Source organism: Elaeis guineensis, chromosome 5 (genome assembly GCF_000442705.2).
Source record: "Elaeis guineensis isolate ETL-2024a chromosome 5, EG11, whole genome shotgun sequence".
In the NCBI taxonomy this organism is placed as follows: Eukaryota; Viridiplantae; Streptophyta; class Magnoliopsida; order Arecales; family Arecaceae; genus Elaeis; species Elaeis guineensis.
The window spans coordinates 6867774-6891638 of NC_025997.2; the positions used below are offsets into that span (position 1 = coordinate 6867774).

The 23865-nt window shown below is 38.9% G+C and overlaps 3 protein-coding genes across 3 annotated transcripts; 1 reads left to right on the top strand and 2 right to left on the bottom strand.

The window, feature by feature from the left end:
- The first annotated feature begins 5144 nt into the window (after nt 1-5144).
- On the top strand, nt 5145-9469 carry LOC105044707 (importin subunit beta-1). Its single transcript, XM_010922693.4, has 3 exons — nt 5145-5405; nt 6462-8890; nt 8976-9469. The coding sequence occupies exons 2-3, from the start codon at nt 6471-6473 to the stop codon at nt 9172-9174; spliced, it is 2619 nt and encodes an 872-aa protein (XP_010920995.1). The 5' UTR covers nt 5145-5405; nt 6462-6470; the 3' UTR covers nt 9175-9469.
- A 1247-nt stretch (nt 9470-10716) lies between these two features.
- LOC105045075 (non-classical arabinogalactan protein 30) lies at nt 10717-11712 on the bottom strand. The gene has a single exon (XM_010923240.3). The coding sequence runs from the start codon at nt 11375-11377 to the stop codon at nt 10862-10864; it is 516 nt and encodes a 171-aa protein (XP_010921542.1). The 5' UTR covers nt 11378-11712; the 3' UTR covers nt 10717-10861.
- Nucleotides 11713-13602: 1890 nt separating this feature from the next.
- Nucleotides 13603-22548, bottom strand: LOC105044708 (protein MALE DISCOVERER 2). Its single transcript, XM_019850373.3, is given in 11 exon segments — nt 13603-14151; nt 14154-14489; nt 15889-16021; nt 16112-16302; nt 16390-16991; nt 18159-18278; nt 18361-18504; nt 19399-19470; nt 21901-22036; nt 22137-22184; nt 22187-22548. Coding segments are annotated over 11 exon segments (2082 nt in total). The 5' UTR covers nt 22233-22548; the 3' UTR covers nt 13603-13897.
- Nucleotides 22549-23865: the final 1317 nt, after the last annotated feature.

Here is a 23865-nt window from a genome sequence, read left to right on the forward strand (position 1 = left end):
CCCACAGATATCTGCATGCACTACTTGTAGTGAATTTTGAGCTCCCATGACTGCTTTGTTGGAAAAGATGCTCCGTGATATTTTTCATAGATGCAGTCTTCACAAATGAGCTCCACCTTCTCAATGTTAGGTAACCCAAACATCATATTTTTCTGTTGTAATAATTTTAAACCACCATAGTGCAAGTGTCCATATCTCATATGCTACAACCAAGAGTTATTCTTTAAACTAGAGACAAGAACATGATCATCAAGATATGACAATTCTAAAGGAAACATTTTGTTAGGTGCATGTTAACTTCATAATGGCAACACCAAATTTCAAATCATGGATTTCACATGTATTTCTTGAAAAATAATCGAATAACCTCTTTGTGTTAATTGTCCAATGCTTAACAAATTATGAGCCAAACCAGAATATAAAGAATATCATGAATTTATTTTTCTCTACTTGATTTAGTTTTGATAGTGATAACACCTTTGTTTGCAGCTTGAACTTGTTTGCCATCTCCAAGTTGAACTTGCATTTTTACTGATTCATCAATATTTTTAAAGATTCCTTTCAAGCCTGTCATATGATTGCTGCAACCATTGTCTAATAGCCAAATATCATTCTTATCTTCTTTAACATTACAACAGGTTAGAAAGAGATTATTATCATCCATCTATTCTTCAATAAAATTAACTTGTTGTTTAGACTTTCTTTTACAGAAACGTTCAATATGACCATACTTCTTATAAAAATTATATTGAACATTAGCATAGCGATTACCTTGCTCATTATTAAAGCTTTTGTGTTCTATGAATGATGATCTTCCTCTGCCTCATCCTCGGTTACCACCTCTTCCTCAGTAAAAACCTTTTCCACGGCCTCTTCTTGCAAACTTTGAGTCATGACTTTCAAGGGCTTTAATAGCTTTCTACTGATTAGATATCTCTAACTTTGAACTAAAAGCTTGTTCAATATTTTTCTCGATCGACCTATTAAGTCATTGTTCATGAGCTTGTAATGACCCATTAGTTGATTTGGAGAATAATCAGATAAATCTTTTAATTCTTCAATGGCTGCAACTATATGATTAAACTTAGATGGTAGACTTCGTAAAATTTTTTCTACAATCTTTTGATCCAAAATATTTTCTCCAAGTGATCTCATTTGATTGATTGTAACAAAAATTCTAGAAAAAAATTTTGCACAGATTCTGCTTCTTTCATGCAAAGATTTTCAAAATCATGTCGAAAAGTTTGAAGTTTCACTGAGATTACCTTATCCGATCTTCGATACTCTCTCTTTAATATGTTCCAGCCTTCTTGGATTTAGTTGCTGCAGCAATTCTCAAAAAGATAGAATCTATGTCAGCTTGTTGTAATGCTACTAGTGCCTTGTTATCCTTCTTTCTATTCTCCTTCAGCTCTGTCTTTTGTGTTGCTGTAAGCCTTGCCTCATCATCTGATTCTGCATAACCATTCTCAACCAAATCCACAAGTCCAATGAAATAAAAAAAGTTCTCATCTTAATACTCCAAAACTTATACAAACTTCCATTAAAAATAGGTATCAAAGTCTGAAAAATATTGAAAGAGTTGTTGCTTGCCATGACTGCTTCACACAGACCTGTAATAAATTGACAAGAAGTAGAGGTTACCTCTCAACTTCAGAAAGATACTTGAGAAGAACTCGTATTGCTGATAATTCCTACTCTTCTTCCTTTCTGCTCGAGTAGAATGAGCCTAGCTCTGATACCAAATGTTGAAATTGAGTTTGAGACAAGAGCAGCTTCAGCTGCTGAATTTCTACGATAAAAAAAACTATACAACACAAAAAAAAACACAGATGAAGGAGACACTAAAACAAAGGAGAGCTTATTTTTTTATTTCCCCACACAGTACACTATATGCAGGCCTATTTATAGGCTTATAAAACCCATGGTGGGATAGTGGCATGATCACTATACAGGATAAGTAGTTAAAAATAATACATTATTGTAGCTAGACTACTAACTCGTTCAACAGAAGTCTCTTAACAGAAGAGTCCAAAGATTTGGCACTTAACTTGCATCAATTTTCAACAGTTTCGTGGGCCAAAAGGCATCTCGTAGAGGGCTGGAGGTGTTGAACCATTATAAGACAAGGTGGCTTGACTGAACAATCGATGTGGGACTAAAATCACGCTCCCTCTACAATATGACCCCCCCAGTCAGGGGATCTTGCCCGTTAGAGAAAGATTTGCATGGGCCATCAGTGTTATGATCCGATCAGTCAGGCTCATAAGGTCATACCGGCTCCAACGACGAGCTTTATAGCCACATGGGCATCGGACGGTCCCACCTATCTACAAGATATTGTCCGTTTTGGATGTACTCGCATGGCTTTATCCCTTGGGGTCATATTTTGTGGGCCACAAGATACCTCGTAGAGGCTGAGAATGTTGAACCATTATAAGGTAAGGTGGTCTGAACTGAACAATCGATATGGGACTAAAGTCTCTCTCCTTCCGCAACAGTGGCCCCTTCAGTCAGAGGACTTGTCTGTTGGGGAGAGACCTACATGGATCCGCTCCCTCCACAACTGTACACTAATGGCCCATGCAGGTCTCTTTCCACTAGATAAGGTCTCCTGACTAGAGGGGCCACTGTTGCAGAGAGAGCGGGACTTTAGTCCCACATCGATTGTTCAGTCAACCACCTTGTCTTATAATGATTCAACACCTCCAGCCCTCTATGAGGCACCTTTTGGCCTACGAAACATGATCCCGAAGGACAAAGCCATGCGGGTATGCTCAAAGCGGACAATACCTCATAGACGGATTGGACCGTCCGACGCCCACGTGGCTATGAAGCGTATCCCTGAAGCCGGTACAACCTTATGAGCCTGGCTGACTAGACTATAATATGGGTGGCCCATGCAGATCTCCCCCAACAGGCAAGATCCCCTGATTGGGGGCCACTATTGCAGATGGAGCAAAATTTTAATCCCACATCGGTTGTTCAATCAGGCCACTTATCTTATAATGATTTAGCACCCTCTACGAGGTGCTTTTTGGCCCACAAAACGTGGCCCCGAGGGATAAAGTCGTGTGGGTATGCCCAAAGTGGCCAATATGTCGTAGGCGGTTGGGACCGTCTGACGCCCACGTGGCTATGAGGTGTATCCTTAGAGCCGATACGACCTTTGAGTTTGGCTGACTGGACCGTAACACTGGTGGCCATGCAGGTCTCCCCCAACGGGTAAGGTCTCCTGACTGGGGGGCCACTATTGCGGAAGGAGCAGGATTTTAGTCCCACATCGGTTGTTCAATCAAGCCACCTTGCCTTATAACAGTTCAACACCCTCCAACCCTCTACGAGGCATCTTTTGGCCTATAAAAGTAGCCCGAGAGACAAAATCAGCGAGTACATCCAAAACGGACAATACCTCGTAAGCGGGTGGGACTGTCCGATGCCCATGTGGCTATGGGGCGCAGCCTTGGAACCGATACGATCTTATGAGCCAGGTTGATAGGACCGTAATACCGATGGCCCATGCAGTCTCCCCCCAACAGGCAAGATCCCCTGACTGGGGGTCCACTGTTACGGAGGGAGTGGGACTTTAGTCCACATAGATTGTTTAGTTAGGCCATCTTGTCTTATAATGGTTCAACATCCTCCAACCCTCTACGAGATGCCTTTGGCCCATAAAATATAGCCCCGAGGGATAAAGCCATGCGGGTATGCCCAAAGTGGACAATACCTTGTAGGCGGGTGGGACCATCCAATGCCCATGTGGCTATGGGGTGCGTCCCTGGAGCCAGTACGATCTTATGAGCTGGCTCAATCGTGTTCGCACCCGTTCAGTGTACCTCCATTCAGATCTTGCCGAGTTGGCTCAATCCGCATGATCGCAGATCGAACCAACGAGCGGCTGATATGCGGACGACTCGGGTACGCGAGCTCATTATTATCCTGCCAGCGATCTTCTATCATTAATACGAAAGATCATCTCGAGCTCCGGCATTTATTGCTACATGACTTGTGAAAGGATGGCACTATTGCACGAAAAGACATGACGATGGTCCGCCTCTCGAAGCATCGATCGAGATTGCAGTTGGCTAAAATGACTCATGACGGATCAAGGATGAACTCTCTCATCCGACAAGCAAATATGTCGACTCGGAAGTTGGGGGGCAAGTGTTGAGATAGATTTTCATACAGCTGACTTTTTCTGACTTCTCGTTTTGAGCCGACTAGGCAAACTGTACCAGCAAATCAGCAATCAACTCTACTTGGTTATATGGAATTCTCCCTCCTAGCCGAATAGACGTCGGACGTCATTGCTGACATCCGATAACTGAAGACTGGTCTCTCCTAGTCGATGCTACTCCGACTAAGGTTAATGTGCCTCCTACGGTCTTCAGCCGCAACCGATTTAATGATCGGTCTACAACCGATTATCCATCAAAGAAAAACTGCAACAACAATAATCATCTATTTTCGATATAGATGATATTGTGATTATCTATGCATAACACACACCACAAAAGCATCGAAAGTTCATAATTGGATAACATAGGCTCCAAGTTGACTTCAAAATATCGTGCAAAACCAATTTCGTGTTCTAGACCAACTCTATCAAGTCGGTCATATTGAAAGCTAGGTTAGAATATCCTATATGATGGGGTTGGCTTGACCTTTTGACTAATTATGTGGCATATACTGAATTATTTCTTCCTTCCCAATTTAGTGAAGAATTTTTCTTAGGGTGATAGCCAGATTAGATCACTATGGAAGCAGATCTCAGTTCGCAACTAACATGGGACCCAGACATGGTTCAATCCACCTGCACTCCTACTCTACGTCCTACTTGCCATTCCAGATATTTTAACATCACATTAACAGATAAAGATGTCTCTCGTAGCTGTAATGCAACCATAGTGTGAAAACAAGTAGTCCACCTTAGAAGGATCAATGGACCGTCAATCTCACATCTCCACACGATTGGACCCTTTGACCCGTCAAACGATCCAGTCGAGCTTTTGACACGCCAAGCTGTAAAGCCGACGCCATTGGACGTATCAAACCCAACCCGCCCCTCGTCGTGGCCGTCTTATCTGGCCCACTTCCACACTTCCCATGAGGTCAAACACCTTCCACGCGCAGTAGCCTCGACTCGAATCAAGTGCGAAGTCACATTTCAAAACACTAGGGTTTTTCGACTGCCACGCGACAACCTCCCGCTTCTTCGACCTATTCGAAAAGGGAAAGAATCCCTTATAAAATCTCTGCCCCCGACCCCAAACGCAGTCCGTTACTCTCCTTGGAGCCCGTGAGCGGAGCCGAGAGGAGCGAAACCCTAAATCGCCTCCTCCTTCGAGTCGCCGCTGGAGGTGGACGAGGAGGAAGCGCGTCGCTTAGAAGATTCCCAGTCAGTGGTATCGCTTTCGATTCTCTGATCTAGTTTTTTTTTTTTTGGGAGGGGGATTATCTCCCAGATCTGATCCCGATTTCTGGCTTTTTTTGGTTCTCTTTTTTTCTGTGTTCTAGGTTATCGGTTGATCCAATAGGGTTTATGGCTTTCTTCTGCTATGGATAAGTGATTTATCTTGGTATTTGTTTAATTTCTGGTCTTATTTTTGGGGTGAAGTGATGATTTCAGTATTATTTATTTGAAGATGTTCTTGGGGCATTGGTTCTCTTAGATGCTGATGTATGTTTTTTTTTCCTTTTTTTTTTTTTTTTTTTGTGGGCCTTCGACTATAATATGATATTAGGGTTTTGGGACTAGGGTTTTGGTTTCCATTTGATTGCACTAGTCCTCTTTATTCTTTATTGGCATGTTTTCTGCCTTTGGGGTTTAGAGTTTTGTGTTTTAATTTTTCTATCACCTCTGTGTCTTATAGGGTTAAGGTCCTGCGAATCACTATCTTCTTTCTCCTTTTTTTTCCCTTTTTTCATGGTGGGGGGCGTTAATGTTGGCATTAAAATTTGTTTTTGGTTATATTTATTAATGACCTTTTGTCAATTCTTACATAATTGTTAGGTATTTGATTAAGGGGTCTGTCTGACCGTTTTTGGTTTTAATAATAAAAAGGAAATTTTTAATCATAACTGTCACATGTTCGTGCAATGGAAACTTTCTTTCCTGGGCAAAGAAAGCATTTTCTCCTGATTCTATCAAATATATTGTTGATTTCTTTTCAGTTATCAGATGCTCCATCTTGCTTAATTTTGGGAAAATTGAAATTGTTCTTTTGGTTGTGAAATTCCATATCATAGTTATAGAACATAAAACTTTCATATGAAACAATGCTAGAAATCAATGTGGGAAATTTATGACTTCTTTTCATAGTAGGTTAGTAGAAAATGATGAATGTTTTCAATGACAATTATTAGTAGGTTTTCTGCAAATTAGGTATCATGTATTTGTTTGGTATGCCTAGTTTTGCACATTTTAGTTTTGTAATCAGACTTCCTGTATTATTTTGTAGTTTTCTAAAATGGCAATGGAGATTACCCAGATTCTGTTATCTGCCCAATCTCCTGATGGGCAGATACGAACTGTAGCAGAGGAGAACCTCAAGCAGTTTCAAGAACAGAATCTTCCTCAGTTCCTCCTTTCATTATCATTTGAGCTATCAAATGACCAAAAGCCTCCTGAATCTCGAAGGCTTGCTGGCATTATCCTTAAGAATTCCTTGGATGCAAAGGATTCAGTTAGAAAAGAAGAACTCACTCAGCGATGGGTCAGTGTGGACCCTTCTATCAAAGTCCAAATCAAGGAATCTTTATTAAGGACTCTTGGATCATCTGTATTGGAAGCACGGCACACCTCATCGCAAGTGATTGCCAAGGTTGCTTCTATCGAGATCCCCCGACGGGAATGGCAGGAGCTTATTGGCCATTTATTAAACAACATGACCCTGCAGCAGGCTCCCGCTCCTTTGAAACAAGCAACCTTGGAGGCACTGGGATATGTCTGTGAGGAGGTGTCTCCTCAGGACTTGGAGCAGGATCAAGTGAATGCCGTTCTAACTGCAGTGGTTCAGGGCATGAATCAGACAGAGCATAGCTCTGAAGTCCGTCTTGCTGCTGTGAGAGCACTGTACAATGCTCTTGATTTTGCTCAGACTAACTTTGATAATGAGATGGAGAGGAATTTCATCATGAAAGTTGTGTGTGAGACTGCTGTATCCAAAGAGCTGGAGATTAGACAGGCAGCATTTGAGTGCCTTGTTTCTATAGCTTCTATGTATTATGAAATTCTTGATCCATACATGCAGGCATTGTTCACTTTGACTGCAAATGCTGTGAGGGAAGATGAGGAGCCTGTTGCTCTGCAAGCTGTTGAATTTTGGAGCTCTATCTGTGATGAAGAGATTGGGCTACAAGAAGAGTATGGCGGAGCTGATGAAGGGGGTTCTTCTGTCCATTCTCATTTTATTGAAAAGGCTCTTCCTTTGCTGGTGCCAATGCTGTTGGAAACACTGCTTAAGCAAGAGGAGGATCAGGACCAAGATGATGGTATTTGGAATCTGTCCATGGCTGGTGGGACATGCCTTGGACTTGTTGCGAGGACTGTTGGGGATGCAGTTGTGCCCCTTGTGATGCCTTTTGTCCAGAGTAACATATCAAAGAGTGATTGGCGCAGCCGTGAGGCAGCCACTTTTGCATTTGGGTCTATTCTTGAAGGTCCATCACTTGAAAAGCTTGCGCCACTGGTTCATGCTGGACTGGATTTCTTGCTCAATGCAATGAAAGACCAAGTAAGTCATGTCAAGGACACAACAGCCTGGACCCTTGGAAGGATTTTTGAGATACTGCATTCTACAAGTAGTGCTTATCCAATAATAACTCCTGCAAACCTTCCTCGTATCATTGCCGTGTTGTTAGAAAGTATCAGAGATGCCCCCAATGTGGCTGACAAGGTCTGTGGAGCCATTTATTTTCTTGCCCAGGGTTATGAGGATTCAGGAGCAAATTCATCAGTGCTCACTCCTTTTCTTGGCGACATTATTTCAGCTCTTCTTTCTACAGCTGATCGTACAGATACTGACAATTCCAGGCTTCGATCTTCTGCATATGAGACATTGAATGAGCTAGTTAGAGCCAGTAATATGTCAGAAACTTCAAACATCCTAACCCATCTACTTCATGAAATCATGAGCAGATTAAGCCGGACTCTGGAGCTCCAAATAGTGTCCTCAGATGACAGGGAAAGACAAAGTGATCTGCAGGCCCTGCTGTGTGGTGTTATTCAAGTGATAGTTCAGAAACTGAGTAGCTTGGATGAGACAAAACCCATAATTCTTCAGTCTGCTGATCAGATGATGTTCTTATTTCTTCAAATCTTTGTTTCCCACAGTTACACCGTGCATGAGGAAGCAATGCTTGCTATTGGGGCCCTTGCTTATGCTACCGGACCAGAATTTGCCAAGTACATGCCAGAGTTCTATAAGTATCTAGAGATGGGCTTGCAAAATTTTGAGGATTATCAAGTCTGCTCTATCTCAGTTGGTGTGGTTGGTGACATCTGCCGTGCCTTGGATGAAAAGGTTCTTCCCTTTTGTGATGGTATCATGAGTCAACTTCTGAAGGACCTCTCTAATTCCATGCTCCATCGGTCTGTCAAACCTCCTATATTTTCATGCTTTGGTGATATTGCCCTTGCAATCAGTGAGCATTTTGAAAAATATGTTCCCTATGCACTGCCAATGCTGCAAGGAGCTGCAGAGCTCTGTGCACATCTGGATGCTAGTGATGAGGATATGATGGATTATGGAAACCAGCTTAGACGAGGCATTTTTGAGGCTTACTCTGGTATACTTCAGGGATTCAAAAATTCCAAAGCTGAGCTGATGATACCTTATGCAAGCCATCTGTTGCAGTTTACTGAAGCAGTCTTCAGGGATAAGAACAGGTATGCTGTGCTGAAACACATTTTTGTTTCAGATGTTCGATTCTATAATATGCAGCAGTATCATCATTTTGACCCTTTTTTGCAGGGACGATGGCGTCACTAAAGCTGCAGTTGCTGCAATGGGTGATCTTGCTGACACGCTGGGTCCAAACACGAAGGTCTTGTTCAAAGGCTGCACGTTCCATATTGATTTCTTAGGGGAGTGTCTTCAGTCTGATGATGACCAATTGAAGGAGACTGCGGCTTGGACTCAAGGGATGATTGGACGAGTACTGGTTTCCTGAAGTGGAGTCTGTTTTGCAGTAGTATGCTAGTCCATTTCCTGGTTATACTTAATACCATAGTATTTTAGAATTCAAAAGAAGTCTCAAGCTCTTTAGCAGTGTATACTAGTTCTGTTTTAATAGCTGTTTCACTTTTTTGGGACCTTAGAGTAGCAGTGTTTTGCCACTTTAAGGGTTAATAGTGATGGATGTGGTTCTTGAATGTTGTTGCCCATTGCATCCACTACTTCGTGGTGCTTGGTCATTTGGAATGTTGTGGATATCACTTAGAATAAATTTTGATTTTGTTCTTCCATGACAACTCTCAGTGACCTCCAATGGCATACAGCTTACAGGGAATATCTGGATTCTTACCGGAAAGCAAGGAGTGCGTGTGCCTTGCGAATTGCATCTAGATCTTATGATTGAATATTTGTTTTTTTTGGTTAATCTTGCAATTTTTAGTTTTTTTTTTTTTAGTAACGATGCATAAATTGCAATTTTTAGTTAATGCCCAAGTCCAATGCTGAGCCGTTCACTTGAAGACTTAGTCAGAAAGGACTCTACAATTATTCGGAAACCTGCACTGGTAAAAGATGGGCTGCAGGGATTCCTGTCATTGAAAAGTAACATGACGGTGAAGTTGAAATTAATGGTGCATTGTACATGTGACATTGCAGGATTTACAAGAGATTTTCTGTACTTTAAGCTATATTTTATAAAATCTAATAAACAATCAGTTATTTTCTAGAACGAAGAATTGTGGATTATTTTTTAAAGTTTATACTCCAATCAGAATTTACAGCATCCATCCAGGAACTTAAATAAAGGGAAAGAGACGTTTGAAATATTAGATTTTGTACCAGAACAAAAATAACATCGTTGAAAAAAACTTGAGGCTTCAAAATCACAAATACAGGAGTGCGCATAACATTGTTTGAAACAAAAGACCTCAGCAGATGCTTGCTGGTTCGTTATCAAAGCACTATTTGGTGGCTGGAAAGCCATTCATAAAGTTTGACTGCTCCAAGAGTGATGGTGACATGAACACGACTGACGATAAGAAGAACTACTTTGGAGAAAGACGTGGAAAAAGCGGTTTTCTACTCCATTATATCCTTTCTTTGCATAAAAATGTTACCGAATTTTTTGTCTGCTGTGTCTAGGTGCCGGTTACCATGCTATGATTTTTACGAGTTCGTATTTTTCATATAAAGACTAACTCAAGATCAGAAGTCAATTAATTATAGACTTTTTTTTTTTGCCTTTAAAGGTACAGTAATTCTAGTTCCATGACCAAAGATTGGTGCACTTGTAATACCTAAAAGTAAAATGAGAGTATCCATCTGAAAAAGTTGGCTTCCTAATTAATGTCAGTATCCTACTTGATATTTGGACTTTGATAGACGACAATGAAGAACATGAACATGAAATAGAAAAATATTGGAATTAATAGAGAAATCACCCAGCCACATTCTTGGACAAAATTTATTTAAAAAAATGAATGACAAACATGAATGCTAATTCAGAGAAAAGAAAGGCCTCTGCAGCATTCCAACTCAAAGCTCCCGAAAACGAAGACGATACAAACCACAAACAAAGAAAACCAATAACACAGGAGGAAAACACAAGTGCACGAGCAACAAACAAGTAAAACAAATAACACAGTGCAGTCACAAGACACCACAAAGGGCAGATATATAGCTCCTCAATAAAGAGTCTTTGGAGGGCGGTAGGCTGGCCGGAAAGCCAACGGCCCGGCAGCATATATATCCGCACCGTAGCCCCCTGCCATGACTCTCTTGTTCTTGTCCTGAAGTCGGGATCCCTCAGTCCCATGGTTGACATTGGTGAGCACATTACAGCGAGCATCAGGAGAGGAGAGCAGGCGCACCGAGCAAGCGTCGGTCGGGCGATTAACATGGTAGTCCTCCAAGCCGGCAAGCGGCGCGTAGAAGTATCCCTCCCCATTGGCCTGGACTGCTTTGTAGGATGCGACCCTGTTCTTGTGGTCCTTGCATGCAATGCTCACCTTGGCTGATGGCAGGGGCTTCGCACCGGCCAAAGACCAAGAGCCAACATGGGCGCAGTTCTGGCAGTAGACCATGCCTTCCACCGCCACCACCTTCTCCTCGGTCTTCTTAGGTGCTTGATGTGGGATTCCAACGGCAAAAGAAAACAGTGAGGTAAGGAAGAGGAGAGGTAGGTAGCAGTGAGTTGCCATCCTCTTGCGTATCAAGAGTATCTGAGAAAATGTGGAACGCTTGCTTGGATTGGAGAAAGACGTTGGATTAGAGGGGTTTATATACACGGCTTGTTTCGGTTGTTCCTCCTGAGTTTTAGAATAAACTGGTCCTGAACTTAATACTCCATGCACACGGACGTGCAGGCGATTCAGTGGAATGGATTGGAAGAGACGTGAGGAACATTCAGGGGATGAGTTCCGGGCTACGTGAAGACCACTGTCCTTCTCTCGTGCGAGCAGGTTTTAAAAATATTATCTTGATTATGGAACAAAATCCAATTGCATTAGGATATCTTATATATTTTATATGCAAGTCATGGTAATATTTTAGAGAAACATTTTCGGCTAAAAGTTTTGAGATTTCTAAGTCTAATCGTCTGACGAAGAGACAGTAAGAAATGAAGAGGAGGGGAAAATTAAAAACATCTCAGGAATTCAAATATTTGAAAAATAAGGGAAAGTGAAAGTGAAATAAGCTCATCAAAGAGCTGATATTTCAATCTCTCATAAGATAGTGAAATGAGTAATCTTAAGGCTCTCCGAAAGAAGAAATAGGAGTTTAAAGCATATGGAATTCATAGAAGACCAATCATTACTTATTCGCAGGTTTTCAAATATTGCCGGGCTTTCCCCAAGAATTGTTGTAAATTGAACGTGGATTATGATAGAGAGGCAATTGCATTGCAAATCCCTAGGTGCTATTTGGTATATCACCGATGATATGATCATTGCGATGATGTGATCACTAAGATGATGTTCAAATATTGGAGTGATGTGTAATCCCTGTGTTTGGTATATCATTAGAATATTACTAAAAATATAACTTTATTGTGTTTGATATATCACTAAGTAGTGATAATGATAATATATAAAATATCATAAATAACTTAATATATTAGTATATAATAATTACTCTATAACTTGATTAAACATTCTTCACTCACAACTTCTCAAAAAAACATGCAGTAGTAGTAATAATAATAATATTTATTATTATTGGTATCTATTTTGATTAGACTATTAAAATGATATTATGATAATATCATATATAATTGAGCTTGGGCTTAACCAATTTTGACCATCAATATCAGAATTCTCTGTTAGGAATGATTTAGCCTATCAAAATAAAATAAAAAAAAAGTATGAAGGGTTTAATATGATCCATCCATGCCAATTAACTATCACTATCTATAAAAAAAAAATAAGCATCCAATAAATTAATAAAAAGCATTCATGCTATTTAACTAATCTGTCAATAAAAATAAAATAGGCATCTATTAGATTAATAAAAGAGGATATTCTTTTATAGGAGGTGTTATTGAAGATAAAATGTCAAAGAAAAGAAAGAGATGAGGAGAATTTTTTTCTCCCTAATTTAGTGATTGAGAATATTTTTATCTCAAAATAATTTTAGCATATCAGCAATATCTAATAATGTACTATCACTTAGGATATATATGGTGATTAGCACTACTGTATAATCATTGCATAATGTAGTAATGCTATCGTCGAATTTATCATCGGATGGGATTTTATAACGCCAAACAAAGTGATCATATAACCTAACTCATATCATTAGAGTGATGTGAAATATCACCCCTATCAAATAGTACTCTAAAATACAACATGGGTTGTCACTTCTAAAAAAGACTGATGGAGATGGTTGATGGCATTACGAAGTTAATAGTATTTTAAAGAGAAAAGATTTTTTTTTCTTAAAAAAAAAGAGAAAGGGTTGGGTAATTTTGTTGGTTTCTCGATAGTGGGAGAAGGGATCATATGAAGCGCAGTTATAATGCGATAGTGGAACCATCACAGAAAGACTGGAGAACAAGCTAGTAGCAGTAATGATTTCATTTAAGAAAAGAACATATTTCTAATCCTCATGAAAAATTTAAAAAAAAAAGTCCCTATGCTTGAGATTCTCACTAATGCAGGACCTGGGGAGGGCCAGATATATGAAAACTTGTGCCGTGTATAGAGAGATTATTTTTGTATTTCCAATCTGCAACACCCAAGTCATAGTATTACTGTTGCATCAAGACCCACCCTCTCTTCTAATCTGTTTAAAAAGGAAAAAGGAATTACTTTTGCAACATAGGAGTAAGGATCATTCTTTTGCACAATTTTCATTATTGCATGATCAAGGATCTCCAATGATGGTTCTAATCAGCAAACCATCACCAGAGAAGGCAGAAGCGAAGAAAGCTTAAATTTCTTTCCTTTATTCATTCCACAAGCATGTCCATGCCCCATGGATGTCATTCTCCACAGACATGAACAAATCCCTTCTCTGCACAGTAAGCACACCATAAATAAACCATACCCAGCTCTCCCTATTCCTAGCCAGTACATTTATCTCCGTGCTTATACATACAGACAGCTAACACAGAGTTCTCAACCCCACCACCCCTCCAACCCCAACCAATGAAAAAAAAGGAAAAAGAATCAATCAAACAAAAGAATTTCAACTTACAAATGAGGTTAACTGTTTCATCTTCAGGTAGCTTCTGAAGTAATAATCTCGAGCTCAGCCCACCACAATGGAGACACTTTTGGAGTCGCTCGGTCTGGCAGGATCCCTGTGATCTCTCTTAATTGGCTAGCCACGTCCGCCATTGTCGGTCGCTCACTTGGATCCACATTAGTGCAGGACCGTATCACCTCGCAGAGTGCACTGACACTTTCTTCATGAAAGGATACAAGACTTGGATCCATCATATCTTTAAGAGGCTTCTCCCCATTTAAAAACATGAAGCCCAGTGCTCAAGCAGGCCATCCTCAGAAAATGGAACCCTGCCGGATAATATCTCCAACAGTATTATACCAAATCTGTACACAATGCTCTTTGCATCTGATATTGGTGCCAAGGGACCTGAGTTTCCAGGCAGTGACTCAGTTCCCTTTGCTTCACTCCAAAATCCAAGATCTGAGATCTTGGCAGCATAATCATCAGTAAGATAGATGGTAGTGGAGTCCAGATTTCTGAGAATGAAAGGGGGGTCAAGCTGATGCATGTGCTCTAGACAATATGCTATTCCCATGGCTATCCTTAGCCGCATAGCCCAGTCCAAGTTCTCTGCTTCTCTAACTGCAAAAGACATCAAGATATAAACATCAGGCAAAGCATTCAAAAGACTGGAAAAGAAAACAGAGGGGGCTTTGTAGTTTAAAGTGAAGGTCTGCAAGTAATTTAAGATTCAGTAATTGGAGTTTTGGATGCCTTCACATGTGCCTAATGAGACAGGACATTAAGGTGAGAAATCATTTCCATTGCAGCTATCATAATAACTGCAGAGTGCCCAACACATATGCCTAAATAGAACAGGTTGCTTTACCATAATAAATTGGTTTGCTATCTCAGTGATCAGATTCGTCACAACAGAAGAGGTCAGCAAAAACCATTGTCATTACACTTTTCATCTCACTATACCAATTACCTAAGTTTTAGGTTCACATTAGATACAGTTATCATTTGTGACTCGTTAGAATAGCCATGTTTTGTATTTTATATTAGACATTATCGCAGTTGCACATCTCAAGGATATGGTGAACTATTAAAACAAATTGTAAATAATTTTCAATTACGACGTTCATGGTTGAAGACTAGGTTAGCATGAAACACAGCAAGAAACTATCCTGGATGAATTTTCTATGTAAATAAACTGGTGATGCAGTCTTGAAATGCATCATACATGAAATCATGGGTAGTGCTAGAATGACCCTGCGTGATATTTAAATCCAGATAGTTTCATGGTTATGATGATATTCAGGTAGCAGAGAAGTATTAAAACAATGAAAAAATATAAAATTTTCATGTCCCATTTTAGTGTATGTTATTAATGTAGGATAACAAGAGGCTAAAAGCCTAAAACAGCTTAAAGTTGATTCCAGCACAAATCTGATTTAACATCCTACAGAAAATCATCTGTAGTGCAAACAATTAAGTGAAGAAGAAGAATAGCAATAGAAATAAGAGAGAATAGTAGAGAGTAGGGAATAAAAGTGAAGTAATAACAGAAGAACAAGAAGAACAAGAAGAAAGAAAAGGACAGTATGGCGATAGGGAGAAAGATAAGAAAGGCCAGACCTGACAAAAAAGAAATCCTTTCTTCATTCAAAACAAATCATGTACAATGCTTTTTCATTCAAACCTAAGAGATCCTTTTATATACTACACATTACTTATTTTTCAAAACAAACTAGGACCCTTGATAGGCAAGTAACCGATCCCCAAAATATTTTCTAAAAAAATTGAAATAGCACATAACCGTATTTAGAAAGATATCTAAAACAACAAAAAATCAAACTCTAATGATTTCATGAGTTGCCCAACCTAACATATGCCTAATATAAGACTCTTTTATACCATTTCACTTAAAATAGGGCCCTAAAACCAATTTTGAAAATTAACAACATAAATTTTTGAAAAATAAAAATTGGGCTACACTTTTTGTTTGCCATCAGTTATGGTTAAACAAAATACTTACTGTGCAGATGCTCGAAAAGTGTCCCATTTGGAGCATACTCAAACACCATCATCCTGGTGAAAGGCTCTCCTTCCTCACAATAGCCAAGCAAGTTGACAAAATTCTTGTCATTTACTTTTGACAACATCATGATCTGAAAGCACAACCAACTCCCAGTGCTTGAGCAACATATGCTGAGTTTAAAAAGTTTGTGCAAGAAAAAAAAAAGTAGATTGTAATTTACCTTCTTCCTGAACTGGGACTCTGATTGTTTTGACCAATCCTTTGCACAAGTAATTGCACTAGATACAACTGCTATTTCAACTCCACTCGACAAGGTTCCCTTGTATAACATGCAATCTGATATAGAGCCAACAATATTACTGAAGTCTTCACAAGCTGTTTCCAGTTCTGCTCGTTTCAGTACAGGTACACCTGCAGTGCAGAACCAATATTGTAAATCAATAAAATTGCAAGCAAAAATGAAATAATATCAAATGAATGGTCTGAAAGGAAGCACACCTGTCACAAATGCTTTCTGCAATTGCCCACTTAAGCCTGTTGCCCAAGGTTTGACAGTGACAACCTTGTTGTCTCGGCAGCAAAGAAAGTATACTGCAGACATTGCAAGGAGAAAGGAAACTGCTCCTACTATTGACATATAGATGGCCCAGGAAGTTGCATGCTTTGCTGGAGTATATACTGCAGCTGATGGTGAAGGACTTACAGAGGGAGAGGGATTTGGAACAGAACCAGGATGTTGTGCAGCATCAATGTTGGGATGGTGCTCTGGTATTGGGGATGGTGGTTCGATTGTTGGAGAAGGCGAGGGTGCGGGTGTTGGAATTTGACTGAATGGTGATGGTGCAACACCTGGTGGGTGGGATGGGGGGAAGAAAGGTGACACAGATGGTGGCAACTGTTCCTCTGGAGACATAGGAGATGGTGCTGATGCAAGATCTTTTGCCTGACTCTTTCCATTTTTATGTTGACCACCCCCATGTGCTGGTGCTGGTGCTGGTGAACTGAAAACTTTTGGCTGATGTTTTCCATTTTTATGTTGTTTGTCTGTGTCTATGCTGCCTCTCTGCAAAAGCTTCCGTATGGTAGCACTCTGAGCATTCCTGTTGCAGGCGATACCAGCATTGAGAAGGTCAGCAGGGAAAAGTGTGTGAAGTCAGAGAAAGTCTTCGATCATTCATTTCTTATGAACCAATAGAAATTACATTTCAAATTAAATTGAAATGATATGCAAGCAAATTAAATTTTCCCTGAATCTTTTCATATCAATGCAGCGATTGGATCATATGCTTACAACAACTATACAGAAGAAGAATATCTATGGGAACCTAATACTCATAAAGAGGGATCAGGAAAAGCCCAGAATAGGGTCAGCACAACAGAATAAAACTTAAATGTTTAAACATTCACGTCTTAGCAGCCCTCAAGAAGTACATATCATGGAGTCAACTGCCCATGAAGAGGAGTTAAAATTTAATCTCCTATTGTCCTGACAGATAAAACCCCATCTTGCTGAACCTATTATCTACCAGAGCTATCAACAGGAGACAGGCTCCATCAAAGAGCAATGGTTCTAATTTTACAGGTTTTACAAAACATTATAACATTAGACCTTCATGTTGTAATTAATTGTACTTAAGTTTTATATAAGTCATGGAATCGCTGAATTTATCTGTTGATTGAACAATAAATAGTGTGTTGTGCTTGTCTCCATGAAAACTACTTGTTACTTTTACTATTTAAAGTGCTTCACTTTACCATTAAAGTTTACTCAGAGAAATAAGACGTCTGAAGTTTTGGGAAAAGGGAAATGATGGGAATGAGAGATTTTGAGAAAATGCTAAGGATGCTTCACCACAGTATTATTAAATAACCATGGCTGAAAGAACTGCATCATGAACATGCCAATGCCAAATCCACTTCAATTGGACAACCTCAACCAATGAATCAATTGACAATTTCAGAACCATCTTTGAACATTCAAAGTCAAACGATGATAAGCTACAACTCTAGAATGATTGGTTATGGCCCTTCAATGGTTTGAATTTCTTTTTGTGGGATCCTTACTGATCTGTTAGAAAATATAGGTGAATTGCACATTCCGCAAACCAAAGGACATAACAACATGAACCAAGGAAGTTTTCAAGAAATAGACACCAACAACAATGCTGACAACCCAATCCTACTAACTCCACATCACATAAATCAGAGATGATTGAAGGCTTTAACAATATATATCAATTCATGGATTTTTTACATAAATATTTTACCTTGTAACAGATCCCCTGTTTGAGGATAACAGATTTTCATCCATTTGATGATCAGGGAGAATATTGTGCTCAAGGAATTTCATTGGTGTGCTACCTACAAAACTGTTGCTTCTGAGTATACTGTAAAGGGCAAAGGAATGACTTCAGTGAATTTATGACCATCAAGAATAAAAAATATATATATAGTTTTATCATAACTTACAGGATTTTCATGGACAAAGTACTGCTAAGATCAAATGGAATTGGTCCACTAAGATTATTGTGTCCCAAGTCCAATACCTCCAGATTTTCCAATTCTGCTAACTCTCTAGGTATGATTCCAGAAAATGAATTATTGCGTAGAATACTGCAGGATATAAGATAAGTTAGTAGAATACCATCATGAGATGGAAAATAGAAATATAATTCTCCAGATATGCATGGCACGATTCCATTTCTTAAAATTGTAGAAACATCACAAAATCGAAGACTGGTACAAAAATAAAATAGGACAAATTTTCAATATCTAAGTAAAATTTTCACTTCCAAAAGAAAAGTAACTCTAAGAATGATATATGTTAGTCCCCTTATTCCGATGTCATCAATTATAAGATGGGACAAATTAGATTAACATAAATACATATGCATCCATGCACACATGCATGCCTACAAGCATATAGATAACAATATAGATGCACAGACATAAATATGTAGAGAGACCTACAATTGTACATTTGTGTCTAATCATAATGTAGGATGCCAGTCTAAGCCAAAAAGGACCACAGGCGCTCCACATATCTCATATTTAATCATGCCAAGATTCTTCATAGTGAAATCAGTTCTAGCAAGTATAGGACAAACTTATCAAATGAACCTCCATCTCTGCTGGACCGATCTAGTGAGGCAGAGGAGATGTATCGACAAGAGTTAACACTGGATATTATGTTATATGCACATATCACTTACATCTTTATGATGGTAAAAATATTTCTGTTTCACAAGCTTCAAAATAAAGTTATGAGCATGATATAAACAGTATCAGGATGAAAAATTCACTTTAAGATATCTTTATGAAGAAATAGTTAGATGCTACCATTTTATTTATATTTATTTATTTGTACAGATACCAACATTCTGGCAGAAAGTTTTACCCAGTAAATGGATGCAAAAGGCAGACAAGATGGTAACAGATTTTTCAAGAGAACAAGAAACATGGCAAGCAGAAAACTCTGTGATTAGTCAGTAGCTCAGAAGTACTCACAGAAATTTCATGTGAATGAGCTTTCCAAGTTGAGGTGCAAGTGTTCCTTTGAGACAAAGATCTTCCAATTTCCTGATTTTTTTCAGAAAAGAGCATAGAAATATCAGAGAAGCTTCAAATAGACATGATAAGGACGACTATCTTATGTTACTTGTGAGGGTAGAAATCTATGTCATGATGGAAGGACATGTCTGCTTTATAGGTCCCAAAGTCACATTTTAAATCATCAAAAATCATAAAAGAAAAGATAATATGTTGAGAACAGCATACCAACTCCTAGGAATGGGCTATCCGTTAGTTAACCAACTCCTTCACTTGGCATCTAGTAGCGGAAAAACAAGACATTTAAGGGCTTGTTTGGCAATTCCTACAGGATTGAACTACAAATCTTGTAAGATTTATGGATTGGGTCGTCCATTTAAGCATGTCTGTATATCAACCAAACTCTATAAAGCCCAGATCCTATAAGAAGAGAAAAAACCTCCCTGCAGCCCAAAGCCAAGGATCTGGGCTAGGTTTGGACAGGCTTTTAGAAAATGCAAGTTAGATAGGCCAACAGGCCCAATTCCTATAGGGATTTTAGCCCAATACGATATCTAAACAGGCCATAAGAGTTTTCTTACACCTCATTAGAATAAGAAATCCTTGACAACCATTGTTCTGAAGATAACTCAAGTAAGAATCAAATACATAAACAACAATAAACTGGCTTTGTCGGACCTAAATAGCCTGCGCTGGGTTCCCTATAGCAGAGAAAAAGGAGATGGGCAAGAAAAGAAAGAGAGAAAAATAAAGAGAAAGAAAAGAAAGAAAAGAAAAAGAAGGAATGGGAAAGAGAAAAAAGGGAGGGGCTTGCTGCAACCTTCCACCGACCTTTCTCTCCCTCTTAACCAGCTAATCAAAAGTCCTCCTTTTTCTTATTTTTCTCACAGATGTCAACTAACAGTTGCTAGCATCTGTTATACATGATTAAGGTCTTGAAAGGTTATAAATTTAGGATATGAAGCTAGTCTAAATCAGTTCTGGTAAAACTCATGGAAGATGGTGGTTCTTTTCTTTTCTCCATGTTTTCCCTCTTTTTTCTTAGTTTCTTAGTGGATTAAGATCACCTGAAGCTTGGGGATTTGCCTTTGGAAACTTGGATTTGTTTTCCACAGATTTTCAGTTTGGATCTGGTATTAATTTCAGATATCTAGACATACAGAAGATATGATATTAATTTGAGATTCTATATTGTGCACTTGGTCAACCTAGATTAGATCTATATCAACAGCTTAGCTTTATGAAAGAAGTTCAAAAATGAAGGTTATTTTCATTTAATTGGATAAAGGACAAAACAAAGTGATGCAGGGGGTGATTTGAGAGGCATCAAGAAAGAAAGACATTCTAAAAATTACATTGAAATCATTACAAGAATGTATAACATACCACTAAGTTACCAAAGTTGTTAGAGCGAGAAAACTTTTCATAAGGTAAGCTAAAGACATTCTCTTTTTTATACTTATCATCGATGTAATCAACTAATAATACTCAGCAGCATCCATAGTGCATATTTCATTGGAACATGACAGAATGTTTTCTGACGGTGTTCTACTGGAAGCAGAAAAGGAACTTCAAATCCTATCAAAATAGACAGCCATGAGACATCACTGTTTGTCCTTTTTATGATCCTCAAGTATAAGATGAAAAAAACAGAGAGGTCTGCAATGACATATCTAATTAAATGTCATAATATGATGAAGGCAAATGCTTTCTAGTTGTAGAAAGCCACATGCCATTAAGACTCATAGGCAGCAGAATTAGACAGCCAAGAACCAAGAATGACTGAATAAACATATGGAACGATGATTTAAGGAGGCCCTGCAAAGGCTAAGGGCTCAGATCTGTGTAACAGGATCAGGAAAGATGACCTGTCACCAAACATTTGCTATTAGGATCAGTTCCACATATCATCTGCTGGAATTTCAGCAAAAACCACTAAAGAGTGACCCATCACATAACGGACCGTTAGTTGCAAGTGTAATGTTCTATCGCTATCCCGCAGTTATTAAAGGACCTAAGCCTACTTGGACTTTTATCACCCATTTACCTTCAGCAGATTGGCTTGAGAATTCAGATCCGAATTCTGATGCAAATGTGTGACACTATTCTGGATTCATACTGCTCCTAGCCCTAAATCGAAAACTTTTTACTGTTGTATCAATCTGTATGATTGTCCATGTCACCCAATATGATTTTTACATGGATTAGGGCTTTTCAAGACAATTTTAGCTGTGCTAACAAACAACTATCCTTGGACAACAAAAAAAAAAAAAAAAAAACTACATGTGCCCCCTCCGGCCTCAGCAACCTAATGCACAAAAATCTCGCCACTTGGAGCTAAAAAAACATCAGGATTCCATCCGAAACCCTTCTAGCATCAATCAAACACACAGGAAAACAATAAGTCAAGACATCAAACCAAAGAAAACAGGCAATTTTTCAAGAAACTCCATTACTCACAGAGCCACGACTCTTCCACCGGAACACTGAATCCCAAACCAAAAGCATGGATCATCTCCGCCTTCTTCACTCCAGTTAGCCAAAGCTTCATACGGATCCAACTCCACCCTCTCTCTAAACCTCAACAGCGCTCTCCCTGCCATCAAACAAAGAAACAAATCAAAAAAAAAACAAGATTAACCACTATACACAATCCCATCCCATCAAACAAATCCCAAACTGCAACGAAATCTTACCTTCATCATTAAGAGAAGCGCAAAGATCGAATTTTGACCACACCAACACACCAGCAGCATCAACGACATCCTTCCAAATCTTCTCCACCTCTCCATCTTCGATTTCTTCTCGGGATTTTCGTATCAGAATCGAATTAAAGCACATAAATTTTGGGTGAAAAAATTGTGTACAAGAATTAAACTACGGAGGAAAAACAAAAGTTTCCAAGAAGGTGAGGGGGAACGCGGAAACGGGAAGGGAGTAAGCGGTGGCGGAGATTATACAAAGCAATCAACGCCGACTCCATGGCAGCATTATATTCTTTATTGTACTGTTCATTCCGCGGCAATCAAAATCGTATCTATCCAAGTCTAAATCTTTGTACCGCCCGGGTTTCGGCGAGGGTCGCTTTCTTTCCTTCGCTCTCGCAAAGAGGTGGGAGGCGAGCTTGGAAGACGTGGGCCGGTTCCTTCTATTTTTTTCTCTGCTGGGTTTTGACCGGTGACTTGTAAAATATTTTAAATATGTTCGGTGATTTTGGCAAAGCCGTGGGCGAGGGGTCTAGCGTGTTCTTCAGCTGTACGGCTGGATGATCGTGGAGACATGATCCAATGGGTGACAAAGCCAGTGGGAACAGGGTTACCTTTTTCTGTACCAGTGGGAACATGGTTACGTGGAATAGAGATCAGTGTAAAAAGGAGGAATGACAACCTGGCACTCGACATCCACCTCTCTCGCCCAATGATTGGTGAAATTTTTGTGCTATTGCTCCCAAATAAAATTTGGATACTTACCATACGTGAAGTAGGGCTTGTTCTAGCTAACTTGACTTTTTTTTTTAAAAAATCCTTTGTTTAGGTTGTGTTGCCGCTAAACACTAAGAAAATTCTTGGTTAGGTGATGAATAAGTCATGCCTTGCTCCCAATGGAGTTTATGCTTGTAAAAAAAAATTCTCTTCTCAAATTTGTCCGACAAAATTTTTTTGATGCTTAAATTAATTAAAATTTTATTAAAAAATAAAAAAATTTATAAAGATAAGAGTTTATTAAGCAAAAAAATATCTTATTCTGATCTCCTTTTTCTCTCTTTGTATAGGATGAAATTTGCCATTGTATTGTAACTTCCATGTGAGAATTACCGAATTCAATATAAATTTAATGAATAGATAATTAGACTCATGATTTCTCAATTATGAGCAATTAATATGTTTTTTGCGCATTGTAATCTTATTGTGACCCTTAATCTTTTGAGTTGTTGATTACGGTTTATTAATAAATATTCGATTGATATTCGAATTACATGATCGGTGGTTCAATACTAATATACAACTGCGCTGAGCATTGTCGATAGTCATCCGAGTAGGTTTGATGATGTAAGAGATTGTCAGTTCTCAATCAAATAGAAAAGTTAAATTTTCATCGAGGTCATAAATCCAAGTAAATACCCCAACAAATTGTATAGTTGGTTGGTTTAAGACCCATTCTAATTTTTTTAAAAAATTTATTTGCACAAGCTAGTATAAAATTGATTGGATTTATTTGAGATGGCTTCAATTTCAGATTTGTAATATTCTATCCAGTTGGTGTATAGTGGGAACCTAAAAGGCAGGGTTCATGCTTGAGTCTAGGTCAACTTTATTTGGGTCGTTGAAAACAAAATATCAAAAATAAATAAGTTTATAAAAGAGATGGATAAAAATGTGAGAATAGAGTAGTTCTGCTATAGTGTTTTGTTTGTCCATTTTATTA